This window comes from Octopus sinensis, linkage group LG2, assembly GCF_006345805.1.
Source record: "Octopus sinensis linkage group LG2, ASM634580v1, whole genome shotgun sequence".
Classification (NCBI taxonomy): Eukaryota; Metazoa; Mollusca; class Cephalopoda; order Octopoda; family Octopodidae; genus Octopus; species Octopus sinensis.
The window spans coordinates 60252947-60273192 of record NC_042998.1 but is presented as its reverse complement, the minus strand read 5'-3'; the positions used below and the strand labels follow the sequence as shown (position 1 = coordinate 60273192).

Here is a 20246-nt window from a genome sequence, read left to right as displayed (position 1 = left end):
CACTTTGACAATAGTCGGAGTGCTGCTCTGAAAGCTATTGACGCTGAGCGCTGCCTAACATGACAGGAGCAGATCTCGACGTGGCTCGAAGGGGAAGTGCGCTCAATGGTGGTGCCATATAGATCGAACACCGATGACGTATTTGCAACCATTTGCCTAATCGAACAATCGACGGTGAAAGCAGTATTTTCAAACAGCGATAGACTGAATTGTCTCGTGATCGCAATCAACAATCCTAAGCCGACAAAGGGATCAGTACATGGTGGTTCGACCTGGTAAAAATATCATCTAAATCTTCTGCAAATTCTCTGTTTTCGAAATGAACATATTGAATACTGTGACCATGTGCTTCATGTACATAGAAATAAATCGGGATGGTCACAACTGGAATAACCACCACGTAGGAGTTCGATGTCCAGAGCACAGACATCGAACGTACTTCCCCTACACATAATTTCTCACTCTCTTTAGACTCGGTGTTGTCCCACGTTCCCAATTATCCGCGACATAGTGAACTTCACGTATTTATCTTGATCAATCCCGTCGACATTTCTAGTCATAGCTAACAAGAGGAAACGGTCCGTCAATTGTTATGCACGAAGCTAAGCAATGCGAGATTCATATAGTACCACTGCCTTTCCTTTTTGACTTTAATTTTGTTCAATTAAGGTTCTTCTAGTTCTGAATAACATAGACAATAATTAAACAAGCAGTGAAATAAAGCTATAGTTAAATTATTTATGTATTCTTTTATAGGGTTAAATTTGAATATTGATAGCGGCAGATGTTTTACTGTTGTCGACTTATAATAGTTGACTAGATAACCCATGACCCGTTGGGTCGGCGGCGAAGTCTGAGTTTCGTAGCAACGGAGTTTTATTTCGTGGATTTTTCTTTTCCATGTCCTTTCGCATGATTTCAACGAATGTGACATCGAAATCACGCATAAACGGCTCCTTTCCGTAGAAAAGGAAAGACTTGGATGCTATTTCTTGCACGCACCGCTGCCACGTAACAAGTATATCGGGTTCTTTATCGCAAATAGCTGTTACGTGGTAGCAGGGCGTGTAGAAATAACAGCCAAATATTTGGAGGCGAGATATATTGAATGCATTCGAAAGCAACCTATGGAAAGAAAAACTATTTCACACCGAGGTTACGAACTGGTCTTTTAGGAAATATTTACCGTATTTTAAAACTTATTTTCACTTAAAAATGTTTTGCCCATCATAATGTGTCTAATGGAAAGGTTAGAGTTTCTTCCCTTTCTGGGTTAAGTTATTTTCAGAGTATTTTCCCATTATGCACCGTTTTGGGTATTTATACCCCAAAACCCCGAATATCTCAATAACAAATGATCCGATTTACGTGGAGCGACGTGTGTATTCACATTTAAGGGGCACTTTACTTTCAAAATATTTCCCATTATGCGCCAGTTCGGTTGTGTAACATTGCAAACAAGCAAGGAAGGAAGCAAGATTGAACGTCACTTTTAATATATTATAGATGAACAGCCTCTGTTACTATTATTATTCTGATAACAGTTACAAGTTCACCAAATATAGTACAATATCTTTTCCAGAGTGATCTACATGTAGTTCGTTTATTTTGTTTTAGATTTGCTAGAGATACTTATATTCGCATTCAGAGACACTCATCAGCATACACCAACATACACATGTGAAGAAATATATACATGCATAACTACCAATGATCCATATTTTTTATATATACAAAATATATTATTTATATAAACATTATCTGCTCAACACCGCAGCCCGCTTTCAAGTTTCTTGTGATATAGGTTCATCTGGTATCTTGGACAGCAGGAGATCAAGTTGTTTCTTGAAAATATCTACTCCTACTCCACGAAGATCCCTCAGATATTTTGGCAAAGCATTAAATTGCTGTGGGCCCTTGAATCCCAAGCTCTTGCAGTACATGGCCCTCACTCTAGCCGGGTTAGATTGGACCTTTGGATCAATGCAGTGGGGTTCTCTCAGTAGCTAGTCTGTTCCATTAATGGAAATCTTCCTGGTGTAACACTGCTGAACTGCCTCAAGTTCCGCTATTAATTTGACTATGTGGGGTGGCTACAGTTAAGAACAGTAGTCCAGATGTCTGAGCACAAATGTCCTCCATAGAATCAGCATAGTTACCTGGTCCATTGTTCTGAAGAATCTCAGAATCTATCCGGCCACTCGCCTGCAAATTGCCACCATGTGATATGTACGTGATACGTACGTGAAACGAGGCATCGTAGTTCACATCAATCCCTAGATCATGACTCTGGGATTGCCTCACCTTTTGATCCAAGTTATTGCTGCTGAGGCAGATGAGTACTGGCTTATCTGAAAGCAGAGGGGTTGGAATATATATATATATATATATATATATATATAGTGTGTGTGTGTATGTATTTACTTTTGTTTATAGTGTAATATAGCAACCGATGGTTTCATGTTTTCGAGAGCTAAATCAGCAGGGTAAAGAGTGGTTACAAGAGGAATCCAGGTGAGCAGATATGGGGATAATGATAGAAATACCATTACCTTCTCCCCTTAAATTTTGCCGTTTTACGTTGTGTAAATTTGCTCTGTTAACATATCTATATATTTATACATGAAAGTTCATCGTCCGAATATTTTCAGCCTTTGTCTCTATTTACACGCATATATGGATATGTATCTTATATATCTAGCGCAAGAGGTTTTATTTGCTTATTTGCTTCATTATCTCTCTCCCCATCTCTCTCTATGTACATGGATTCACACACACATACATCCATACACATATGTATGTATGTATGTATGTATGTATGTATGTATGTATGTATGTATGTATGTATGTATGTATGTTTTTATGAACACATTTGTCTGTTCCAAGCGCTCTAATATTTAGAGTTATTCTGTTATTCTATACCTGGATAAAATGTATATATTCCAAAAGGAAATTTCTCATGACGGTAACTTAAAACTTACTGTAAAGCAATTCTTTCTCTACAGATTACGCGTATTTCCTTATAGCATATATCAGAGGCTATCTCTTTCACTGTATAGACTTTCACCGCTCCTGATACGTCATAATTTTGTAAATGAATGTTGAGCACTTTTGATGAAAAATTCCACTCTTTAGACATTTTAAGGCAAATCTCGAGAAATATATATGCATTATATTACCGAATGTTATGTGCAAGAATATACAGAATATATATGTGCTCTAAAGCCGGACTCGTAACCAAGTTTGAGCTTAGCAATACGCTTCACAGGCCAATCAGAAATCTAGACAGAGCATTAGACAAGAAAATCAGCGAGTATGTGGAATATGAGTCATGCAATAGTATTAATAAAATACTTAAGATAAGTTGGCAGAATCGCTTAATTGCTTGTTGACAAATTAAATACTTACATACATTAGCACAAAGCATTGAAAGTTTGAATTAATAAGACTCTTTAAGCCATTATGTAATCCTGATAGTTATTTTGTCAAAACACGGATAGTTTTTGTAAAGCTAAAAATAGCAAAACGCATTTATTCATACGAATATACACGCACACACACATGCACACACACACATCCAAACACAGATGTATATATGTATTTATACATATAATACTTATACACACACATAGTAAAATAATAATAATTCTTGGATGGAATTTATAAATATAAATTTCATTCATGGATTATTATCATTATTATTACTATATTTATACTACATTATATCGGGACAGCTCAGTACAACCTCATAAAATTACCATTCGAGTTGGTATCCTTAGGCTGTAGCAGATGTAATGAAATAGAGGCATTATCAAAACCGTTTCACGTAAACGAACTTAAAGGATATACAAATATATATACATGATTAATGAGAGAGACAGAAGATGGAACATACGAGAATCTTTATTGATCACTACAATCGTTTCGACCCATCTAGCATTGCCTTCCCCACAAACGTCCGTTACCGGCAAACTACCAGGTGACTACCATGCGATTTATTAACCATTAAACATATATATATATAGGTTAAAACTTAAAATTTACATGTTGGGTGTGTCCCTAGTAGTATACCGATAAACCACATTCACTGCCTATAGCTATCTGGCGGTCATCCACGGTAATTGAACATTGGTCGTTCGATCTACCTCAAGAATTCCTCAGTGTACGTTTAGTATAACAGAAACGATAGAGACAGAAACTGGAATATATTGATAATTTAAGCGGGAGACCGATGCAGGATGTGTCGAAACGATTTTTGTGATCCATAGTGTTTCCGGTATATTCTATTTTCCGTCTATCGTTTCTGTTATATATATAATATATATATATATATATATATATATATATATATATATATATATATGTGTGTGTGTGTGTGTGTGGTGTGTGTGTGTGTGTGTGTGTGTGTGTGTGTATGTATATATATATATATATATATATGTGTATATAGATATATACTCTTTTACTCTCTTTTACTCTTTTACTTGTTTCAGTCATTTGACTGCGGCCATGCTGGAGCACTATCTTTAATCGACCCCAGGATTTATTCTTTGTAAGCCTAGTACTTATTCTATCGGTCTCTGTTGCCGAACTGCTAGGTTAAGGGGACGTAAGCACACCACCATCAGTTGTCAAGCGATGTTGGAGGGGGACAAATACAAACACACAAACATATAGACACACATACATACATATATATATATATACATATATAGGGCGGGCTTATTTCAGTTTCCATCTACCAAATCCACTCACAAGGCTTTGGTCAGCTCGAGGCAATAGTAGAAGATACTTGCCCAAGGTGCTACCCTGTGGGACTGAACCCGGAACTATGTGTGTATGTGTGTGTGTATGTATAAACATTTATGTCCAACTGTTTTGCGAAGAAACAATGTAATTATGTGTGAGGAGCAATGGTTAAGATTGTGTTCGAGTGAAGCTTTTGGACTTTGAGCAGGGACGTTCTTTCCTTTTGTTCACAGTCTACTCAACTGAAAATGAACGCCAGTCAACAACTGGTGCTATGCTCATAATCTTCCGCTTGCAAATTTTCGATGTTCCTTTGTAGCAAGAGCACGGGTGCCGAGCAGGTATATATATCTGCCCGGCAAACAATTAACCTAAGCGTAATATATGCTACAAATTCATATTTGCTTATGAGTGAGGACTGTGTAATAAATTTCACACACATACATACACACCCATGCACATACTCTCATATTCGATAACAATTATTATTTATCCGTTGAGTATTGGGCTGTGCGTGTACTTTTAGGTAACAAGAATATGAATGCGTAAATTGAATGAGTGATCTGGAACACAGTTAACGTCCGTTGGTTTATTCAGCCTTAATCATAAGGTTAGTCAGATGGTAAAATCTTGAATTAGGCAAGGCGGTGAGCTGGCAGAAACGTTAGCAGGCCGGGCCAAATGCTTAGCGGTATTTCGTCTGCCGTTACATTCTGAGTTCAAATTCCACCGAGGTCAACTTTGCCTTTCATCCTTTCGGGATCGATTAAATAAGTACCAGTTACGCAGTGGGGTCAATCCAATCGACTTAATCCCTTTGTCCTTGTTTGTTCGCTCTATGTTTAGCCCCATGTGTGCAATAAAGAAATAAATGTCTTGAATCAGGCAACGCAGCAAGTTGGCAGAAACGTCAGGACGCCGGGCGAAATGCTTAGCATGCTTCGTCTGTCCTTACGTTCTGAGTTCAATTCTGCCGAGGTCGACTTTACCTTTCATCCTTCGGGGTCGATAAATTAAGTTGCGCAATGAGGTCAATCTAATCGAATGCCCCCTCCCCTTAAATTTCGGGCCTTGTACCTGTGTAGAAAAGAATATCGCGAATCAGGCAGCAGCTTAATGCAGTAGATTGATTAAGGTGAAAGGAAGGCGAAGACAAGCCTTTTTTTTATTGGAGAAATGGTAAATTTTATTGTCATTCATTGTGTAGAAAGTTTCATGAAATAGGAATCAGCTGTTTTTGCCGTTCTGTTTTGAACCTGAGTAGTCCCCTGACCGTAGGCGTTCAAGTCCTGATCTTGTGGTACTTCGTGTATATCGAAAACAATATATTTAATGGATCCTTATTTAAGATGATTTGAGTGTGATTTGACTGCTGTTTCTCTCAAATCGTGAGATCGCGTAGTAATTCTCTCATAGCTCATGCTCGAATATTGGTAAGTAGAGCTGATTAAATATAAAATATGATGATTAGTGCAATGCAAATGAAAATTACTTTTATATTAATGCTCTGTAAAGTGTTTGTGGTGATGTACGTACTAGGTTTGTGATTCATATGGTCTATTGAATTAGATCCCTAGTCTTCACATAGACATTATTTTTGTATTTTCTTAAAACAAGAGTTACATAAATATTTCAAAGTTATCCTTCCAAAAATCTACTTGAGAGTAATTCCGTATTTTAAGATTACAGAAAACATCAGATGCCAGAAGTTTATGGCTGAGTTCGATGCCAGTCTTTTGAGCACTTCTGCTTATTGATGGGTGTATACTCCTGCATTTCATTCGCATTTCTGAATGTTAAATTGTATTCTGTTTGGATTCACTGATTCTCTTCAGCTTTGCAAAAGATTCTGATTTTAGTAACTAATTCATTCCGTTGATGATGTCCCATTTCCGCTGTTCTATCTCTCCAGCTTCTAAAACCATTATTGGTCTTCTTATTGCTGATATATCTATTGTTGAAGGTATTGTTGCTAACACTCAATCATTAGAGAATGTCTTCTATATATATATATATATATATATATCGTTTCTGCAAGAAACAATACATCAATTATTATTGATGCTGATGCTGTTGCTGTTACTTCAAGATATATTTACATTGATGGCATTTAGTTTTTACGTTATTGTAGGCAAGTGTTCAAATAGTATTATTATTTTGCCTGTTACAATACTGCCACTATATTTTAGGTTCACAGCTACTACTACTACTACTACCGTGCCCGAATTTGGAGGCGCCATTCTTCTTGCGTATTCGCTAATGAAAATTACAATGTCTTGTCAGCTTTGCTCTTTTGAAAGGTGTTTTAAGTTTATTAAAAGGTTTTACTGATCTGCGGTGCAAAGAAAAAAAATTCAAGCCTATTCGGTAAAGAACCCTGTCTTCAGTGTGGAGCCGTAAAAATTTGCCTGTGTCATCCGTAATAATATATATATAACGAAATGAAAATTAAGATAAACAACTAAAATTTGAAATAAAAATATTAAAAAAACCAATATAAATGATTATGATAATGATAATGAAATGAACGTTTTTGAGTTTTCGGATTTTAATGCTGATTTCAATAACAATTGTAAAAATTTAATCAATATATTACCATGGTTTCAAATTCTGACACAAGACCGACAATTTTAGCGAAATCAGAATTCAGCTCGTACCTATGTTATCGACTCTGAAAGGTTGAAAGGCAAGGTCAACCTCGGTAATATTTAAATTCAGAACGTAAAACACTGGAAGAAATGCAGCAAAGTAAGCATTTAGTTCGATATGCTAATGATCCTGCCAGGCATACCGCCGTTAATCTATATATTATGCTGATTTCAAAGTTTGAAGGATGGGGTAAGTCGATTACATCGATTTTAATTCAACTATTACTTATATTATCGACCCTAAAGGATAAAAGGCAAAGTCGACCTCGGCAGAATTTGAACTCAGAAGGTAAAGACGGGGAAAAAGCCATAAGGTATTTTTCCAGGCGTGCTAAAAATCTATATATTATATTGAGACCAGAATATTATCTTCTGTCACAAATCTCTAATAACCAATCATTACTGTCCCTGAATAGTTGATTTCATATATGTCTATACATACATACATACATACATACATACATACATACATACATACATACATACATACATACATACATACATACATACATACATGCATACGTGCATGCATACATACATACATACATACATACATACATACATACATGCATGCATGCATACATACATACATACATACATACATACATACATACATACATACATACATACATACATACATACATACATACATACATGCATACGTGCATGCATACATACATACATACATACATACATACATACATACATGCATGCATGCATACATACATACATACATACATACATACATACATACATACATACATACATACATACATACACACTCACGCATACACACTTCCGTACATCCATACATACATGCGTCAGTATTTTGAGGACGTCTCTTTCAAGAGCTCTTTCTTCTACCTTACTATTTTTGCCTTACTTTTGAGATAAATATGGTCGGGCATCACGTGACTCAGTAAAGTAAAAGGTATGCTGAAATCGCTGTCTTAAAAGCGTGACATAGTGATACAGATATAGCTCACTTCCTGAAGGTTGCCTGATCCTTCGTTGTCAAAGTTCAAAAGGAGCTGGAAACTACTGACGGGTATCTAAAACAAAACGCAAGCTCAGAATTCTAATTCCACCAGAACACGTAACTTTGAAAAACAAGCTCAAAAAGTAATCGTTAAAAGTCCCAGGAAGTCAAGCAGAGCCTAGGACTTCACTGCATAGGACTTCAGGGTTTCAAAATGCACCATTAGAAGAGTTGTGGATGAAGACATCCAGTAAGAGAAGTATGTGATGAGGAGGGGTCAGTTTATGTTTCACAGAAGCGTTCGGTCGGTGCAAAGTGCTTGCTAAACATTCCAAGAGGCTGGAATGGTTTGGTTTTTCTCTGACGAGAAAAACTTCGATCAGGACAAATAGATAAACCGAAGGAACGATAGATGTTATGCAGAGAACGGAATAAGATTCCAAAGGTCATACATACTAAGTTTCCAGCAAATATGTTGGTTCTGGGAGTCGTCAGCAACGAGGGAGATGTCATGCTTCCTCACTTTTCTCACAGGGCTTAAGAGTCAATACCTTTGTGTACATAGAAGTGTTGGAGAAAGTTGTGAGATCCTGGATAGACAGAGTCCGCAAGCGAAGACTGTATGTGTTTCAACAAGACTGCGCCGTCTCATAAGACAAAGACAAGCCAAATGTGGATGCGTGATTATCTCCATGATCATGTTCTCCCTGACACACGGCCTCCTAGCACACTAGGAATCAATTTACTGGACTACTACATATGGCGCATATTCGAGAAAGAGCTAGTTGAACACACCCATAACACTATACAATATCTAAAATTCACCTTTACCAAAAAGTTGATAGAGATCAGCTGATTCGAGCGCGTCAGCAGTTCCGACTCCGATGTGAAGCAGCCATTGATGACAAGGGATAAACACACACACACACATGTATATATATATATATATATATATATATATATATGTGTGTGTGTGTGTGTGGTGTGTGTGTGTGTATGTGTGTGTGTGCGTGTGTGTGTATGTGTGTGTATGTGTGTGTATTTGTGTGTGCTTGTGTGTGTGTGTTTATATAAAAATACATGCACACACATGTATGTATATATATAATAGGATGGGGAAGGTCTATGAGATGTTTTGCAAACCTTATTGGACCTGAAATTTTGCAAAGGCATTTCTTTTGCAGTGAATGCTAAACTCGTCTACAGTTGATATGTATGTGTGTATGCATTTCTCATAAATGGAGAGTCAGATTCTTAACCAGGAAACAAGACATCAAACGGAGTAGTCTTGTATGTACATATGTATACATACATGTATTCGTGCATGTATCCATGTATGTATGTATATATATATATTGATAGAAATGTTAAGACAACAAAAGAATGAAAGAGACCTCGATAATTATGTAAATAGAAGAATTTATCTGCAAATATAATATGTGACAATCATTCGGAAGCCATGATAAAACTCCGAGTTTCAGATGTCAGGGCAGAAACCCATGCGGGCATCTCTTTAGTTATCGGGCCATCAAAAAAAAAAATGCTATGAAAATGACCGTTAAGCAAAGTGAAATTATTGTGTGATTGACCGTTATTAAGACATAAGGGCTATTAGAATGACCGCTGAGCTATGTATATATATATATATGTAGGAAGAATTCACGAAAAAATCCCCAAAAGACGAAGACAAGTGGTATAGAAAACAAACAGATGTATTAGTATAACGCTCGGGAATTGAAAAAGTCTTTAACGTTTCCACAGAAAGGAACACAGAAAGAAACAAGGAGAGAAAAAAATATGTGTAGTGGCTACCGATCTATCATGCCGATATATATATATATATTTCACAATAATTATAGGTAGAAATCTAAACTTACAGTCCTGCAGATTTATCATTAGTTTGGTATAGATGTTTTCCTTTTTATTAATCTTTATCACCGTGTTGGCATCTGTTATACAACTGATTTCATAGTTTCTTTTCTCAGTTGCTGATCATTGTGTCTCATCAGTTGCTGAACATTGTGGGCTTGCATATTCGACTAAAATTGAATTATGTTTTCCGCATGATTTCAGCTTCTGTCTTGTCTCCTCTCGATTATCTTTTCTACGGCTTTCATTATATAGTGCTCTAGGCAAGACATGCATTTTTTATTTAGGCAAAGAGAAAAACAATGAATCAACGACTCCAGGATTTAAAAAGTATGCTACTGTCAGTAACATACTTTTTACTGTCACGTAAAAAAGTATGTTACTGTCATGGCGATTCTTACAGTAGTAGAAAAGGAATTTTCTAACTCCTATTTCTAAATACGGTATGTGGTGAAGCAATTAGCTGAACCCTAATTATAATTATGCTTATACTTATAAAATATTTGTATAATTTTACCTATAAATGTTATTTCAACGTTTCTATCTACTTGGTAAAATTATTAATTAATTGATTGATTAATTAATTAATTTAATTAATAAATTTTACCCTGTTATTATTAATTTAAAATTGTAAATTAGTCCATGATAGAATACTGCAGTTTTCTGCGGTATTGCTCGTAGCACACACGTGGGTATAGAGTTTAAATAGTGTATTCACATTCGGCTCTGTAAATTTTGGAAGTGTTGGTTGGATATCTGTTACATGATGTCGCTCTATCGTGTGCATATACAGCTAAAGCACTTTCAAATTTTATAATTGGAAATATTATACTAAAGAGAGAAGTAAGTAAATTTTTAAACACTTTAATCTCGAAACGCGCATGTATTTAATCCTGGTCGTGTTGATTCATTGTTTTTCTCTTAGCCTACGTAAAAAGGTATGTTACTGTCATGGAGATTCTTACAGTAGTAGAAAAGGAATTTTTAAACTCCTATTTCTAAATTCGGTATGTGGTGAAGCAATTAGTTGAACCCTAGTTATAATTATATTTATAATTATAAAATATTTGTATAATTTTACCTATAAAGGTTATTTTAACGTACCGATCTACTTGGTAAAATTATTATATATAATTGATTGATTAATTAATTGATTTGATTGATAAATTTTACCCTTTTATTATCAATTTAAAATTACATATATATATATATATATATTATATATAACGGGAAGCTTTATGAAAATAAACAAAAGACGAAGGTAGGTGGAATACAAACAAACAATTGTATTAGTATGGCGCTCAGGAATATAAATAAAACATATATATATTCAGTAGAGTATATAATACCACTAGCTAAAATCAGAGCCAATGCTTCGAAGACCATCATAAACACGCCCGCGCGCGCACACATACATATATGTAAAGAGAGAGAGAGAGAGAGTGAAAGAGAGAGAGAGAGAGAGAGAGAGAGAGAGAGAGAGGAGAGAGAGAGAGATGTGATGAAACAGAATGCAATTTATTCCATACATAAAACATCGGGCACATACTACTACAAATACTACTACTAATAATAAAAATCCATTAAATCTTTTTTTTGTTATTTTTCAGGTCGCACTATTCAGTCCAGCTATGATGCGAAATCACTGCATGACAATAAACCATTAGCTGCTGAATTACAGATGGTAGATGACGGTCAGGGAGAGGTGGAGGTAAACTTTATATGTGTTTTCTTATAAAATCATGGCTGCTTTTGAAGTAATGTTGTTATTTAATATTGATCAAATTATGTTTAGTTTCCATAACAGAGTCGATATCTCTGAATATAGGCAGTAGAAGTGATTAAAAAAAAGCCAGTAAAGTATCTATTGGTTGCTTTAGAACAAACAGTTTGATACAATACTGTTAGGCGATCAAAATAATTTCTCAATAATAAAACGTCTGAGTATTAGAAATATATTGTGTCTACTCTATTAATTATACTTCTCCAAAAGGTGACATATCGGAATGATCATGAAATATATTTTATTTATGGGTAAATATGTTCGATGAAAGAACGATATCTACTGCGCCAACGTGCAGTCTAATGACTAAACCAAAGAAAAGAATACGAATAGGTAAAAAAAACAGGAAATTTTAATGGCCTGAGTTTAGTTAATATTACCGATCTCAGTATTGGGTCGGGATTTCTTTTTTACCGATGCTGATGTGATGAAAGGAAAAGACAAACCACCGTCCAATTTGAACACCGAATACAAATAGCCGGAAGAAATCCTGCAAGGTGAATTTGCTGCCCTTAGGTATGGTTCATGTGTATTCGCATTAGAAATACTGCGGCAGAAACTGTAATCCCAGTTGGAAGAGAAAAGTTAACAGGTGGCGTTTTTAGAAGTAATCTAACAATTCACGAAATAGGATATAAAAATTACAAAAATAATCTTTTCGAGGTTTTCAGTTGAGTACCTTTACATCACTATAATAACTACACTTGCCTCAACTTCAAAATTTCTTTTTTCTTTTGCCAAACTATTTTTTGATTGATCCTTATGAATGAAATAAATGTAACGAGTTCTCATTGTTTCTCTGGAGTAAATTTTTACCCCTTCTAAACAAAAATCTAGAGTCTATCCAGATTATGTCAGACCACTCTTTGAGTGCTGTTGGTAACATGTAACTTGTTGCATGGTCAGATCGTTGGTGACTGAACCGGCAACATTACCAAGCTTCTTTGATACGCAGGTTGTCTCTATTTTTGAACACCATGCGAGATGAAAACAGAATGAGCGGATGAACGCAGGTGAACTAACGACCTTCTAATTACATTATATATATATATATATATATATATATATATCTATATATATATATATATATATATATATATATATATATTATATATATATATATATGTATATCGCCATGTTGATTCGCTAGCTTCTGCACGCATTTTTTTCTCTCCTTGTTTCTCTCCGTGTTTCTTTTCTGCGTATATTTCTGTTGAAGAGCGTAGGCTCGAAACGCAAAAGACTTGTTTTATTTATATTCCTGAGCGCCATACTAATACAATTGTTTGTTTGTATTCCACCTGCCTTCGTCTTTTGTTTATTTTCATAAAGCTTCCCGTTATATATATATATATATATATATATATATATATATGGGGAGTGTTTACGAAAAAAAACCCAAAAGACGAAGACAGGTGGTGTACAAAACAAACAGATGTATTAGTATAACGCTCAGGAATAGAAAAAGTCTTTTACGTTTCGAGCCTACGCTCTTCTACAGAAAGGGACACAGAAAAAACAAGGAGAGAAACAAGGAGAGAAAAAAAATGTGTGTAGTGGCTAATGTATATATATGCTCCGTTAATTAATTTGATCGTGCAATCTTCTAGCGCAAATCAGTCAAAGTGTGGACTAAATTATATATAAAGTTATAGCTTTATTAAATCCGCTCACGGTTACCTCTCTTAAGTACATTTCAGAGACAAGAGTTCAAAAGCTCGGAACATTGATGTCTGAGATTCCCGAGAGATGGCGACAATGAACGAAGAATTGACTTTAACATATCCAAATTTACAGCATTTGATTCGCTTTAGGTTTCTGGTATATTTCGCGTATATATATATAAGGTTAAATAATGTTATGTGAAACGCAGATTGGTGATTTTGACTTCACTGATTTGTCAGCATGTAATTGATTGAGAACAGCATCTTAAAAGGCTTTTTGTTTCCGAAATCTTTGATCAATTTTACAATTCTAAGTGAAGAAATTGACTTTGTTGTTCGCGACATTTCATTAATAATGTTGTGTAATGTAAAGGTTGTCATATCGTTGCACAAATGCAACAATTTGTTATATTGCGCGTTAATTTGCGACAGAGAAAGGTGAGCAATAAAAATGTATTCGGCTTCCATATAGGCTTAATATATACAACAATGCCACACTGCAGCAAGTGTCAAAACACTTCAAGCAATTACACATGAGAAACGTGAATGAATTCATAAATTTGAGTAAAAGGTTGAAATGACTGTTTTACACTGTATTTCAAATGGCTGAATTTGACGTTTATTCAATTGGATTAACTATCATCCTGGGTTAGATTTCCAGATGATATCACTTCATTTAAACACTTAAATATCTGAAACGTCTACTTACCACTTTTATCCTGCTTATTTTGCTTCCTTGCATACACCAGAAGCCTAAACAATTTGTACCAAAATAAGGAGTCATTTATTCATGATTTTACTATTGGTCGCAGCTGTTGCAAGGGAAATACTAATTTCTGCACAATAAGAGACAAGATTAGAAATTTGAATTTAAAATGAAGCAATTACAAGAAAAAGGAAACATAAAATTCGCTTATTTAATTCATTTTTGTGTTGATGTATTACGAGGTTCTTGCATTGTTTTTTATTGGTGGCAATCATGTATGTCACTATTTCATTCTTTTTAGAAATCATAGGTATCATATAAACAGACTTATTAAACACTATTTTATGAAGAGAAACGTTTTATTAAAGATGAAAATAATTAAAATCTGGAGGAAATTCTCGAAATACGTTTTCTTTTCTTCAAAGAACGTTAGTACCTCAGGAATTGAGGGATAAAAGAGAGAACGTTTCCAACTGTTGACAGTGGGCAACGCGTGTGTGCTTTTACGAACAGATACTCATTCGAAGGATTACCGACAAAGAATAACAGCCTGAAACAATTCTCTATACCTCAGACTACACATACACACACATACACAAGCACAAAAGAAAGAAAGAGAGATGACGAAGGAAGAAATGATTATCTTAAGAAATTCATTAGTTTATAGCTTATAGCTTCATTGGAACCTTGGATACGAGGTGAAATTTATTTGAGAAAGAATTACATTTGTACCTATATAGGAAGTGGCATCATCAATGAAAAAGTCAATGCAGATTTGTGTAGGAAAAATCTATGTCCAAAATGTAATTAGATGTATTTGTGGAAAAATATGTGTATGTACGCACCTGCAGATCCAGAAAGACACAAACACACATACACACATGCAACCCAACTCACAGATACATACAGACACGCACACTCAGCGGGACAGACGTATATATGCGTGTGCGTACCCAGACACCCACGCTCGTATATGCACTGATACATATACACACACACAAATGCATTACAATCAATTATATGTAAATTCTTTAAAAAATTCTGTAGCTATATAGCATTTCTTTTATGTCTGTATTTTTAGGTTCATCGATTTCAAAATTACAATTTAATTCCTGTCACTAAACAACAGTTTGGACAGTTTTTCAATGGTGATTGCTATGTCATTGTTTATACATACACAGTGAAAACACAAGAGAAATATATTGTATATTACTGGTTGGTAAGTCATATTTTGTTAATGTCATTCTTAACCTAAAATATTAATTAGTTTTCATGAATACATATTGACAAACACTCACGCACACACCAAGGCATTGAGCCGTGGATTAAGAGCTTTTTTTTTTTAAATTGAAGCAACGGTATCAGTAGCTCTCTGATCAAAATTTAATCAGCGGCGACATCTTGTCTCTTACATTTCGAGTTCTGTCAAAATACACTTCTTTCTTCCGGCTGTCTCTTCGCGTATATATATATATATATATATATATATATATATATATATATATATATCTTCCTCTCTCTCTTATCTACACACACATATATAGCACATCAATTTATTTAACTGCCAATCTATCTATCTATCTATCTATCTATCTATCTATCTATCTATCTATCTATCTATCTATCTATCTATCTATCTATCTATCTATCTGTCTGTCTGTCTGTCTGTCTATCTATCTATCTATCTATCTATCTATCTATCTATCTATCTATCTATCTATCTATCTGTCTGTCTGTCTGTCTGTCTGTCTGTCTATCTATCTATCTATCTATCCATCTACCTGTCTGTCTGCCTGACTGTCTGTGTATCCATCTATCTATCTGTGTGTGCGTTGTGTTTGTGCATGTGTATGTGTATATGTGTGTCTTCGCGCGTTGTATTTTGTGTGTGTCTATCTATGTCTCTGTGCATGTGTGTGTGTGTTTGTATGTACGTGTGTGTGTCTTATTTCATGTAGAGCATAATAATTCAAGAGATATTATATTAATGAAGAATACGACTGCATTGATGAAAGTAATTTCATTCGTCTTTTAGCGTCACCGTTTAATTATCCAGATGCAATCTTTAATTATATATTTCAATTTCGCTTTATCTTCACATATTCTATATTTGTGTAGTTGCACATTATACATATTTCTGGATTAATGAGCTAGCGCAATATAGATTAACTAAATAAAATCAAAGCTAAGTTTATAATTGTTTTATTATTCTGCCATTAATTAATAAAGCTTTTCATTTCTTAAATTCAGGGTATTGAATCAAATTTAGAAGATCAAAGAGTTGTGTCTCTTAGAGTAACAGAACTGGAAGAAACACTCGGTCATAATGTAATGCAGGTATTTATCGAATATTTGTGGTATTAAATATCTCGTCTGGAAATTAGATCTAGAAGAAAATAATGTAATTATTAAACATTTAGATCAACCTCCCGTTTTTGATACTTTCAGGTATTTTGTTCTATTTTGTAATTAGTACACCTGTTCTTGATACTGCTCTGAAGTAGCTAGATTTTCGTCTTGCACTCTTGATCTCTTCCAATAATTAACTCTTAAGAGACTGTCGTAAGTTCCTATTCTGTCGTTCCTTTCCAAGATGAATAGATTTGGTTGCCATTTCTAATAAAGTCAATGACTACGTAGAGGTACCCTCATTGGTTCGACTTTATTTGCCTCAAATGTCTGCGACGTTATTTAAGACACTTGTTATCTTTAATTGATAGCCTTCACAGGACTATCCTATGTTTCTGAATATCAAGGGCTAGATTGTTCAATGTCCACCTACCCTTTTAAATAGTATGTTGTAATTTAAATGAATTCAGTTGCTATTTTTAGTAGGGCATGCGGCCATGTGAAAGTTCTTTCGCTGGCCTGAATAAATGTATCATAATAACTAGTTTGTATGCCTTGAGTTTAAGTATTTATAGGGAAGTATTTAATTAATTAGAATATATCTCAGATACACGATTAGTTATCATGTATAGACATCGTAGGGATTAAAATACAATGTCAGTTTGAAACAGAATTAATGTTTGATGACACAAACTACTACAATTCATTACATATTTGATTTTGACTCAGTCTATTTAACTCGCACTTCTGCATATTTCTTCAGAGAACAACATCCTGTCTTTGTGTTCAGCACAGGACCAATTATACTCTTCATTTATAAACTATTTAAAAAAAAAAACTTTGACCAATACTTTACCGTTTTAACATTTCACTATTACCAAACCGATAATAAGAATTTCTAATATAAGAACAATACTTTAGGTTTTGGAAGAAAGAATTAATCTTGACTGGTACTTTATGTTATTGATCTAGATATACTACTTTTGATTGAAAGCTGGGCTGATCACGGCTGGAATGTCTTTGATCTTAGGCCTGCTAAATTAGAGTTGATTTTTGGTTAAGCAGCAAGATGAAATAAGGGGCAAAAATACTTCTTGTTTTGTATTTTCAATCACAATACTATAAATGGCCTAATTAATGTAGAATAGCTATTGCCGGATGGTTTAAATCTGGCCTAATATGGACTAGCTATTGTTGGATGATATAAACTTGGGCTTACATCAGTCGCTAAAACATATTTTGGTTTCTATTTCAAAGTGACAATAACATTTTAACATTTAACATAGGTGAATAAAATATTGTCATACGCGTTTCTCAACAATGTTGTTCGCTAGTTAGATAATATGGAGTAGAAGGGCTCTTCTTACCGGAAGCAAAGTGACCTCTCTATTGATAAAATCCACCAAGTACACCCAGTGAAGGAGTTAGCAACTGAACGAAGATAACGTAAGATTGAGAGGGTTCTTCAGTTTTACTGAGAATATAAAACCTCTATACTGTGCTGGTGCCACGAGAATAAAAAGAAGAAAAAACAGTGGTTGGTAACAGGAAAAAAATTCAGTCATAGAAAACACTCTGAACATGGAAATTATGAGGATGAGGGAGACGTGGTTTCCAACCCGTCTAAAAGGTAACTATTCCGAATATGTACTGACTCGGCTCATGACAACTCCTCTAGGCAATGCTAGCATGGAATAGCAGATGTAAAAGTGATGATGATAATGATGTAGGTAAAGTTAAATTTCACTAAACAAGAATGAAAACTGCTTTGCAAATTAAACACTATTGCTCACTAAACCGCACCATGCTATGTAATTACATTAATTAGACAATTACATAATTATATGATTTAGATAATATTTTTTAGTTGTAATTAGAGTATGATTACCATTTATCATATAATATCCTGCGATGTACCGTATATTTCTAATTAATTGATAAATAGTAAATTACTGTTTCAACCGTCTGATAAATCTTCTTCGGCGAAAATTTGAAATCATAATCAACATTTTGAAAATAAATATATCATTTATTTCTAATGTAGCGAAAATAACATTAATTTGAATGTGAAAACTGGGTGGTGGAAGTAAAAGAAAGCCTAAATACATTGAAGAATTTAGGTACGCCGCGTTGGTTTTAAGAGTCACATCCCGTCAGTACTAGTTAAACTTCTCATTCAAGCGGAACCGATAGCTTAAGCACCATTTGTCAGTAATAGGCGTCAACTGAATTGATTAAATCCCTTCATACCATATATATAACCTTGTACCAAAACTATACATGAATAATTAGTTTAAATGAATTTTAAGAATTTATTAATTATAAGATGATTTTTTACAGGTCAGAGTAATTCAAGGAAAAGAACCGCCACATTTGATGACCATATTTAAAGGGAAAATGGTTATTCTTCTGGTATGTCTAACTTTGAGATTCTGTAATACTTGACATTGTTTAAAGAATGTTATTTAATGGTGAACACCGTGAACATTCTTTGTTATGTTGGGTTTACTTTGGCATGATTACCTGCTCTATACAACACCGTTAAGCTATTGGGAAACGGTTTTGAAATGTGAGTTTTGATTCCTGTGTGAACTAGTGTACTGAACTCGCTGTTCATTCCATACGCTTTAGCTAACACCACTACTTGCAATAAATTTATGTTTCTTAGAATGTGGTACAACCGAAACTGAAAGTCCAGACTTCGGCAAAATTATTTTACTCTGGAAAGAAAATACTTATAGAATAATTAATTGTTCAAAGAGGATTGCGTGTGATGGTTCACTTCGTTTCAGTTCACTTCGTTTCAGTTCACTTCGAGGATGACCAAATGAACGGACCCTGATGAGGCTGCACCGAAAATATTGCAAGGTTACATTTAGAACAGTGAGTAGTTGCTGCAGCGGAAACACGTGTAGGTCATTATAATATGCTGTATATAGCTGTAAAATAAAGTTTATGGATGTGCGAATCTCCATTATCATTAATATATACTCCAGACAATTTTTACCGTCCAGCGAAGAGTGCATGGTATTACCAATCAAAGGAATTCACAGAGCGACCAACTAAGTGTAGTCACAGACATTAGACACAGATCGTTGTGGCTAGCCATCAACTGAAACTTAACTGAGAGCTAATATAGTATCCGCTCGGATAATATATCCTTCCACGCACACACACTAATATATATATATATATATGTGTGTGTGTGTGTGTGTATGTGTGTGTGTGTGTGTGTATAAAGTAATGTTCATAGCCACTTAAACATGACTGTCCGTTCGAACGGATTTTACTACGATTTTTTAATCCAAGAAGATATCTCCTCTAGCTGGTTAATGATGCGCAGCTGCATCCGAGATATTGCGAGCAAGGGAGCGAACCCCTAATACCTTCAAGAGACGGGAGCAGTAGACCAGCCTGGTTACGGGCTATTTCCGCTTCTCTTCAGTACTCGACACCTCGTCTGCTAGAGATTAATTCTTTATCATGATAATACAATATC

At 34.7% G+C, this 20246-nt stretch overlaps 1 protein-coding gene across 1 annotated transcript in view; it reads left to right on the top strand.

Moving 5' to 3' along the window:
- The window catches only part of LOC115224735 (advillin-like), a 186841-nt gene that overhangs the window by 123579 nt on the left and 43016 nt on the right, over positions 1-20246 (top strand). The window contains exons 13-16 of the mRNA XM_036513518.1: positions 11856-11956; positions 15480-15617; positions 16649-16735; positions 19088-19159. Of these exons, the coding sequence (XP_036369411.1) occupies positions 11856-11956; positions 15480-15617; positions 16649-16735; positions 19088-19159 (398 nt within the window). The remainder of the gene's footprint in view (positions 1-11855; positions 11957-15479; positions 15618-16648; positions 16736-19087; positions 19160-20246) is intronic.